This window comes from Ipomoea nil, unplaced genomic scaffold, assembly GCF_001879475.1.
Source record: "Ipomoea nil cultivar Tokyo-kokei standard unplaced genomic scaffold, Asagao_1.1 scaffold2845, whole genome shotgun sequence".
Classification (NCBI taxonomy): Eukaryota; Viridiplantae; Streptophyta; class Magnoliopsida; order Solanales; family Convolvulaceae; genus Ipomoea; species Ipomoea nil.
In genome coordinates this window covers 1,082,426-1,093,369 of record NW_017619273.1, presented here as the reverse complement: position 1 = coordinate 1,093,369, position 10,944 = coordinate 1,082,426, and the positions used below count along the sequence as shown (strand labels likewise).

The 10,944-nt window shown below is 31.1% G+C and overlaps 1 protein-coding gene across 1 annotated transcript; it reads right to left on the bottom strand.

The window, feature by feature from the left end:
- Nucleotides 1–9,433: 9,433 nt before the first annotated feature.
- Nucleotides 9,434–10,516, bottom strand: LOC109159796 (zinc finger protein ZAT4-like). Its single transcript, XM_019307908.1, has one exon. It carries the CDS (start codon nucleotides 10,514–10,516, stop codon nucleotides 9,434–9,436), a length of 1,083 nt encoding a protein of 360 aa, XP_019163453.1.
- Nucleotides 10,517–10,944: the final 428 nt, after the last annotated feature.

Genomic DNA, 10,944 nt, shown 5'->3' with positions numbered 1-10,944 from the left:
TAAATGGTGATATCTGTGATTTTATTATTCCCACGAGGGGCTTTAGGCAGGGTGACTCCCTATCACCATATCTATTCATCCTTTGTGCTGAGGGTCTCTCTTACCTTCTAGCACAGTGTGTTCAGAATAAGTCTCTTTCGGCTTGTTTGGTTGCCAGAGGGGCTCCAGAAATTAATAATGAATTTGAGGTGTGGCTTTTGAATATTATGGTTGCGGTGGATAAGCAAAGATGCGTGGCTTTGTGTTGGTCTATCTGGAAGACTGGAAGTGCATAAATGATTTAATCTGGAATCCAAAAGTTTGATCGCCAAATGAGGTTATGAGGCTGATATCTCGTCTCCTTAATGAATGGAGCAGCTTGATGGCTATCAGTACATGTATTAATAATCCAAGTACCCGACAACATAGTACTCCAGTTAATGTGTGTGATGGAGTCCATGTTCATGTCGACGCTGCAGTGTTTCCGGGTAGGGTGCAGTGGAGGGTTTTATTTCGGCAGTGGCTCATGATGGTGGCAGGAGGTATCTCGCGCGCGGCTAGGAATTGAATGATTCAGTTAGATGCCTGCATGATCCTATTTTAATTTAGCGGAGGCTGTGGCATTCAAGGAGGTTCTTTCTTGGACTAATGGTGTGATGACTGGCAGAATTGAAATTGGTTGTCTTCTTGCCAGTTGGTTTGCAAGATGTTGGAGACTCCTTTTTCGAATTACTCATACACTGGTTGTGTTCTCTGAAGTTGTCTTAATATAAAATGACAATTTGTTGATGTGTGGTTTTATTTTGTTTCTAGATCAGCAAATAAATTGGCTCATGTTTTGACAAGAGCAACAGCTTCTTAGTCTGGTCGTCGTACTTGGTTTTCTACTTATCCAACTTGTATTCAGCTTTTGATTATTAATGGTTAATTTACTTAGCAGTTTTTGCTTTCAAAAAAAAAAAAATGTTTGGATGGCTATTTCTTTAAAGAAAAAAAAAACTAAAAATTTATTGTGAAACCAATTATATTAATCAATATTTCTTTAATTTTTTTTTTATAATTATTCTCTTGGTTGTGATAAGAATTAAAATATAATAATATTTACTTAATTTTATTTGTTTCTTTAAATTATTAAAAATATTAAAGGTATTACACATAATTCATATGGGAAACAGCGTTCAAATATTCAACCAAAAAATTAAAGTTATGAAATTTGTTCTGCAAAATGAGGAAAGAACATACACCACATAAAATAGAAAATTCCTATGGTGTAACACATACATGTATATCAGTATACATATAGTGAATGCTGAGTTGAACTAACTTCATCTTGTTCCTTAGAAGTTAAAAACAGTAAACAATATGCAGTGAATCATTAAGAAAAATTAATTTATTTTGCTGAAATATATTAGTATTCCCATGAATTAAAAAAAAAAATTAGTATTCCCTTTTTTTATTTCTAATTTCTTTATCTTTATTACAACAATCACCAAATTTCTTTAAACAAGTTAAAAATATATTGTACGTGATGCTAATTATACTAAGCAACATTTATTTTAAACTAATAATTAATATTCTTTACTTATTTGTTTTAGTATCACACATTGGACATTGATTAATTTGCGCAAAGCGCGTATTCTAACTAATATATTAAAATAGGTGCTCAATATTAGTACTTTATATTAAAATTTTAAATTTATTTAGATTTTAGATTTTTAAATTATTGTAAATAATAATAATAATAATAATAATAATAATAATAATAATAATAATAATAATAATAATAATAATAATAATGTAAAACATTTAAAAAAACATATAACTCCAATATGTATATATTATATTATCATTAATGAAGAAGATAATAAAATATATTGTGGATGCATGTGCATTGTAACAATATTGGAAAAGATAACGGAAGTTATAACGGTAAGGGTATGTTTGTCCAAAATATTGTAAAGTACAACTTTTATAGCATAATGTATAAAAACAATTTAACAGAAAAAACGGACATAAATGAATGATATAACCTTAATTCACACTTGTTATGTTTATATATGTAGGGGTGCACTCTCATGCGAACAGCCGCCTAGGAGAGAACTGAGAACCATCCAGTGCGCGCCACATGTCCAAATCAACGAATCAGATGTAATTTTAAAAAAACGACGCGATGGCATTTTCATAAATAACTCGAATTTTGGTGCATGTAAATGTGTTATATGTGCAAGTAGTTGGTTCACCTTTACAAGTAAAAAGTGCAGCTAAAATCACTTACAAGTGCATCTACTTTCACCTACAAGTGCATGTAGTACAGTTTTGCCTTGTAAACATTCATTGAGCTGAGTTCATTCTGTTTGGCGACGCTTTTGTTCTTGCGGGGGAGTTCAGCGGGTAGTTTGTACCCATAAAAGCCACCCGCAAGATGGCTTGAGAGAGGGAATATCAGGATATGTGCACCTTTGCAAGTAAAATGTGCAGATAAAATCACTTACAAGTGCACCTACTTTCACCAACAAGTGCATGTAATTTTGACTTGTTAACATTCATGCACCTAGGTGCAGCTACTTATAACTATAGGTGCACCCAGTTATCTGGACATGTGGCGCACACTGAAGGGTGTGTTAGAATAACTTCCTCTTGTAAAAAGTGAGAATTGATCTCAATTGTCCATCAATGGGGTTGTGAGTTTTAACAAAAAAAAAAAAAAAAAAAAAATACAAGGTCAATTGTATAATTATTACAAACATTTAAGACTATAGGTTTTATGAGTATAAAATGAAATTTGCCATTTTTACATTATTTTTCAGTAGCCCTCAATTGATCTACCTAAACGGATGGATGAAATCAATCCTTACTTTTTCAGTCACTTTTTTTTTTTTTTTTTTTTTTTAAGTGTGAACGCATGGGCAATCCTTGGCCAAATTTGTTTCATATCACCATTGCGATTTGAGGCGGCGATTTATTTATCGTCGATCGAGTGTTAACTTTTAATCAGTCATTAATCTCTTGATTTTTACGGCTTAAATTTGTTCTCATTTTCTCATGTTCTCATGTGGTACAGAGTTCTCATAAGAGTATCATATGTGTGTGTGTCTATGAGAACACCTCCCACATAAAAACTATGGACAAACCTGAATTCTCCATTTTGAAGATGTGTGTGGCTATGACTTTATGGTTTTTATTTTATTTTTAATCTTGTTAATTTTCGGAGGGGTACATAACTGTGAGTATTTATGTTTGTTTTAAATATGAAAATAATTTTATAGGGCTGTTATGCACTTGTAAAAAGTGAGAACTAATCTCAGCTGTCCATCGATGGGGTTGTGAGTTTTCATAAAAAAAAAAAAAAATACAAGGTCAATTGTATAATTTTTACAAACTTTTAAGTCTATAGTTTTTACGAGTATAAAATGAACCCCGCCATTTTTTACCTTATTTTTCAGTAACCCTCAATTGATCTACTTAAATGGATGGATGGATCAAATTAATCCTTACTTTTTTAGTCACTTTTTCTATATTTTTTTTTAAAGTGTGAACGCATGGGTAATCCTTGGCCAAATTTGTTTCATATTTCTTTGATCATCACCGTTGCGATTTGGCGCTGCGATTATCATCGATTGAGTGTTAACTTTTAATTAGTCATTGATCTTTTGATTTTTACGACTTAAATTTGTTCTCATTTTCTCATTTTCTCATATGGTGAAGAGTTCTCATAAGAGTATCATATGTGTGTGCGTGTGTGTGTGTCTATGAGAACACCTCCTACATAAAAACTATGGACAAATCTGAATTCTGATCTCCATTTAGAAGATGTGTGTGGCTATGACTTTATGGTCTTTATTTTATTTTATTTTTAATCTTGTTAATTTTCAAAGGGGTACATAACTATGGGTATTTATGTTTGTTTTAAATATGTAAATAATTTTATAGGGCTGTTATGCACTTGTAAAAAGTGAGAACTAATCTCAGCTCTCCATCGATGGGGTTGTGAGTTTTCATAAAAAAAATACAAGGTCAATTGTATAATTATTACAAACTTTTAAGTCTATAGTTTTTACGAGTATAAAATGAACTCCGTCATTTTTTACCTTATTTTTCAGTAACCCTCGGTTGATCTACCTAAATGGATGGATAGATGAAATTAATCTGTACTTTTTCATTCACTTTTTCTATTTTTTATTAAGTGTGAATGCATGAGTAATCCTTGGACAAATTTGTTTCATATTTTCTTTGATCATAATCGTTGCGATTTGGCGCTACGATTTACTCATCATCGATCGAGTGTTAACATTTAATTAGTCATTGATCTCTTGATTTTTACGACTTAAATTTGTTCTCATTTTCTCATGTTCTCATAAGGTGAAGAGTCCTCATAAGAATATCATGTGTGTGTGTGTGTGTATGTATTTGTGTGTGTGTGAACACCTCCCACATAAAAACTATGGACAAATCTGAATTCTAAATGTGCGTGTGTGTGTGTGTGTGTGTGTGTATGTGTGAACACCTCCCACATAAAAACTATGGAAAAATCTGAATTCTCCATTTAGAAGATGTGTGCCTATGACTTTATGGTTTTTATTTTATTTTATTTTAAATCTTGTTAATTTTCAGAGGGGTACATAACTCGGAGTATTTATGTTTGTTTTAAATATGTATATAATTTTATATGGCTTTTATGTACTTGTAAAAAGTGAGAACTGATCTCAGCTGTCCATGAATGGGGTTGTGAGTTTTCATAAAAAAAAAAAAAAAAAAAAAGAGATTAATTGTATAATTATTACAAACTTTTAAGTCTATAGTTTTGACGAGTATAAAATGAACTCCGCCATTTTTTACCTTATTTTTCAATAACCCTCAATTGATCTTCCTAAATGGATGGATGGATGAAATCAATCCTTACTTTTTTCAGCCACTTTTTCTATTTTTTTTTTTAAGTGTGAACGCATGGGTAATTCTTGGCCAAATTTGCTTCATATTTTCTTTGATCATCACCGTTGTGATTTATTCATCGTCGATCGAGTGTTAACTTTTAATTGGTCATTGATCTCTTGATTTTTACAGATTAATTTTGTTCTCATGTTCTCATACGGTGAATAGTGTGAAGAGTTCTCATAAGAGTATCTTGTGTGTGTGTGTGTTGTGTGTGTGTGTGTGTATGTGTGTGAACACCTCCCACGTAAAACTATGGACAAATATGAATTCTCCATTTAGACGATGTGTGTGGCTATGACTTTATGATTTTTATTTTATTTTATTTTTAATCTTGTTAATATTCAGAGGGGTGCATAACTGGGAGTATTTATGTTTGTTTTAAATATGTATATTATTTTATATGGCTGTTATGCACTTGTAAAAAGTGAGAACTGATCTTAGCAGTCCATTAATGGGGTTGTGAGTTTTCATAATAAAATACGAGGTCAATTGTATAATTATTACAAACTTGTAAGCCTATAGTTTTTACGAGTATAAAATGAACTCCGCAATTTTTTATCTTATTTTTCAATAACCCTCAATTGATCTAGCTAAATGGATGGATGAAATCTATCCTTACTTTTCAGTCACTTTTTCTATTTTTTTTTTTAAGTGTGAACGCATGGGTAATCCTTGGCCAAATTTGTTTCATATTTTTTTAGATCATCACTGTTACGATTTGGTGCCGCGATTTATTCATCGTCGATCGAGTGTTAACTTTTAATTAGTCATTGATCTCTTGATTTTTACGGCTTAAATTTGTTCTCATTTTCTCATGTTCTCATGTGGTGAAGAGTTCTCATAAGAGTATCATATGTGTGTTTGTGTGTCTATGAGAACACCTCCCACATAAAAACTATGGACAAATCTGAACTCTCTATTTAGAAGATGTGTGTGGCTATGACTTTATGGTTTTTAGTTTATTTTATTTTTAATCTTGTTAATTTTAGGAGGGGTACATAATTGGGAGTATTTATGTTTGTTTTAAATATGTATATAATTTTATATGGTTGTTATGCACTTTTAAAAAGTGAGAAATGATCTCAGCTGTCCATCAATGGGGTTGTGAGTTTTCATAATAAAATATGATGTCAATTGTATAATTATAATATGGAAGAGGTCACTACATGTCATCTAAGCGCAGGGTGCTTGGCTCATATTTACTTATATAAACAAAATTTATTTGCTTACGTTTAAAGCTAGTTATTATTCACATGACAATTAAAACTTGAACTTTATACCAATTTTTAGATTTTAATTCAACTGATTATTAGTTCAGATATTTTTAGTTATGTTGTATCATAATATAAGTTTGGTTTGGATATCATATTTTGAAATTTCACATATATTAGACTTCAAAGTAAAAATTATATATAAACATGCATTATTTCATTCAAATGAATATATCCAAAAATATTTTAAATATTATCTTAAAAAATATTAATATTATCTAAACTAAATTTAATAGATTATTGGTTCAGATATATTTTGAGTTATATTATATACAGATTTAAATTGGTTTGCATATAAAAAAACGAGTGTTAATTAGTCAATCAGTTTTATAAATAGAACTAGTTTTTCTACGCGCTTTGCGCGAATGTGATAATGTCCAATAGTTATTTTTAAATAAGTATTTCAAATTATATCAATGCAATATTACATAGAAGATGTTCATGCTTAGGTAAATAAATGTTGAATTTGTTTATTTAAATCGATAATTTAAAGTACTCCGTATATAAATGAAATATAATATATGAGAGATTGATTATATATAACTTTCACAAAAATAAATGTTTGCAACTTTGTAATAACGTTAGTCTAAGTACTTAGTCTAAAAGCGATAGTCTAAATAAATACTACTTTTGGTTTAAATTTCTCTAATTCTCTTTTAGGTAGCATTGTCATTGTCTTCATCTTCAGCACATGTCATTTTTTTTTGTTATTTGTAGTGTGTCATGTGCAATTGGGTTATTGGTGCTAGCATAGAGGGATTCATCATGCAATGAGATTATGGTGTAGGAAACTTTAGATTTGCCTTGTGTATATGACTGGATCTTAGTTGTGCTATGAATTCTTTATCTTACAAGCACATGTTGATATTTGGCAGCGGTAGTTTTCCCCTACATGTTTCATGTGTTGTGAGATGTGTGTCGTAAGTTATCATGTGAAAGTATTGAACAAAATATTAATATTTATTATATTTGTATAAAATACTTGGTAAATAAATATATATAACATATTTTGTATTATAACTTTGATATTTAATTACAAGATAATGTAAAAAGAAGACAATAGACAATGTAGTGAATATAATAAATTAAAAAATTTGAAGGTAAGGAATCTTTGAATTGTAAAAAATAAAGATAATATGAGTAATGAAATTATATCTCTTTTTAAAATTTTTATCATTAATAATTCTTTTTAAATAGAGGCATTATAGACCTCTAATTCTAAATTAATTAAATGCATATGTATTATTTTTTGTTGTAGCTACTAATTTATTTTTTAATTTAATAAGAGCAATAAATAAAGTGGAGTACATACTTATCATCCACAATAATGAAATTATTGATTTTTTTTTTAATTTTCATTTGTTGTTGTGACAAATTGTTTTGAGAGTTTGTCAATATAATGACAATTGTTGTCAATAGAAGATGATAATAAATAATTCAAAATATAAGGTTACAATAGATATTTTTATAATAATATAGTAAAAAAATTAACTTACAAATTTATTTAGAAGTTTCCATGCATTGATAAAAGCATAATTGAAATATTAACTTTTGTTCTTAATAATCAAAAGAAGATTAACTAAACGAAAAAAAAAAAAAAAAAAAACTTAACTTAAATTTATTATTTTTTTAAATGAAAGAAAATCAAATGATTTTCAAAGTTCCTGATTTATAGTAATTGAACACTATGTATTTAATTGAGCTAACTATTTGACCAAAGTTTACATTAAATTATATATTATATTTTTTAATACATTTTAACATATTCGTAGTATATGTTTAACAATTATGCCAACTCTAATTGGGATGTGGTTCGATCCTAAGACCTTTCTTATAGAAATTAATGAGTAAGTTAAGAATAATAAATAGTTAACGGAATATTTCGTTAATAAAATTTATACTAACGGAATTTAAGGTTATATAAGGGAGAAAAATAATATAATAAAGGGTAAATAAGAAAAATCATTAAAAAAAAAATACCAAAATAAAAATAATATGAACCATTCATTTTAAGAAACAATTGCTACTAACATGTTTTTATTCCAGTTAAGGTCTAACATTATTTAACAATTATGTCAACTCTAATTGGGATGTGGTCTAAGACCTTTCTTATATAAATTATCGAACCTAAGACTTTTCTTATAGAATTAATGAGGAAGTTAAGAATAATAAATAGTTAACGGAATATTCCGTTAATAAAGTTTATACTAACGGAATTTAAGTTTATTTAAGGGAGGAAAATTATATAATAAAGGGTAAAATAAGGAAAATCATTAAAAAAAATACCAAAATCAAAATAATATGAACCATTTATTTTAAGAAACAATGGCTAACGACATTTTTTTATTCCAGTTAAATGGCCTAAACATTATTGACTCTTATTAGAATCGTGTATGTATGGCAATTTATATCCTACACCACGGCGCGTTGCACTATGCGCCTAGATGCAAAACGACGTCGTTTTAATTTTTTTTTTTTTTTTAAATTTCCCGCCCCAGTGAATGGCAGTAGTTTTTTCTTTAAAAAAAAAAAACCCGCTGTTCAAGAATGTACATAATGTTATACTAAAATACACATAATTGTATACATGAATGTACATAATTATATAACAAAATATACATACTCTTTTTAAAAGATAATACACATAATCTAACATAATACATAATAAACATAAACTTTTAACATAATACACATCAACTATTAACATAATACACACAAATTTTCTGATTCGGATGTACATAATTGTATAAAAAGAATGTACATAATTGTATAAAAAATGTACATAACTGTATGAACCAATACACATAACTGTATGAACAAATACACATAACTATGTGAACAAATACACATAATCCCAGCAACTTCCTACGCGCCTCCCAAAACGACATCGTTTTGGGAGGCGCGCGGCGCACAGTGCTATGTGCGCCGTGGTGTAGGGTATAACGATTGTGTATGTATGTATATTGTAGATGTAGAAACAAAGAATGAGAAGTGTAAAAATAATAGAGAACAATTTTAAAAGTAAACGGGAACTTAATATTTCTAGGGCTACTAATTAACATTTAAATAGTAATACCGGACATTACATATTATATGGTTGTGAATGAAGAATTACAGCCGCTTACTTGCTAGAGACATAGTCAAACATTCGATCTGATGTACACTACCATCATTTCAACAACAAAAGGAAGGAATTGGAAAGAAAAAACCAAAACCACTAATTAATTAAATTGCTCAACATTATATTTAATTTAATTTGCAGCAGCATCAGGCATCTCATTCAAATCAAACCTCAGAACCTCTGGAATTCCGGCCGCCGCCGGCGTTGGTATCTCCGGTGAGGCAACCTGCACCATCCTGGATTCAACCCTCCGATCAACTCCAATTGATTGGTTTTCATCATTATTATCATTACTTGTGTTGCGAATCTCAGTCTTCACCTTATTATTGTGTCCTCCCAGTGGATGAGAGCTGCTAAAACCCCTATCGCATTTGCACTTCTTCTTCTCTTCTTCTTCTTCTTCTGCAGATTCTACTTCCACTCCTCTCTTTTTCTTCTTGGATTCTCGTTCTGATTCCTTGTTCAGATAATTCTCCTTCCTATGAATCTGTTTAGGATTTAGAATCCCACCATTGATTCTGATTTCCTCCGTGTGATTCTTGCAGTAATATTCATCTGTATCTTCATCACTGCTACAGCTACCGGACCTTTTCACTCGACCAAACCTTGGATTTTCCGAAACATGATGATGATCAGCTTTTCCCTTCCCCTTATCTTCCATCCTAAATGGTGCATTGATTTTCTTCTTATTCTTCTTATTCTGGGATGACCCGAAATCGGCGCCTCTAAAACGCCTGTCTTCTTTATCTGCTACGTCCAGCAGATGACGGAGAGAGAGCATTTTCTTTCGGCGATCTCGCTTAACGGTGGCACCCCAATGCGGCTTCAAACGGCTTAGCAAATCCACAACCTCGTGAGCTTCTTCTTCTTCTTCTTGAATCTCTTCCTTCGCCTGAACCTCAGGATGGGTTTTCAAGTGCCCATACAGAGAGTTCTTCGAGGGGGAGTGCTTCTCACACACGTTGATCTGATCATCTTCTTGAATTTCTTCTTCTTCTTCTAAGGTAGTGAACCTGTTCTTGGCCTTCCTGGCTTGAACATGGGCGCTTAAATGACCTCCTAGAGCCTTCCCGGAGATGAACCTCCGGTGGCAGAACTGGCACACGTGCTCCTTTCTCTCCGCCGCCATATTATTTCTCCGGGGAGATCCCATCGTCCCATCGGATTCTTGTGCCGCATCTTTCTCCCTCTTCGCTTCTTCATCATTCGCCATCGGATAACCAAGTAGAAATCCTTATCCGAGCTAAGTGGAGTGGGGGTGGGAGGGAAAACCCTAGCTAGAGAACAAAATGAGAGAGAGAGAGAGAGAGAGAGAGAGAGAGAGAAAGTTATTGTAAAGCTACGGAAGAAAATTTTAATGCGACGAGAAATAGGATGGATTATATTGTTAGAAGGAGAGGGAGCGGGGTAGGTTATTGGGTATGTATAACGTACAATTCAGACTATCATAATACTATGAGCATATTCGAATTCTTTTTTTTTTTATTTTCCTTCACCCAAAAAAAGGTTGAATCCCAACGGTGACTCAATGATTGAGCAGATATGACCAAATGTGTTCATTTTGAATATAATTCCAACACTATGACCGCCGAGATTCAAACCTTAGTCTCTTCTTCCAAATACTGCCCACTGACCATTGAC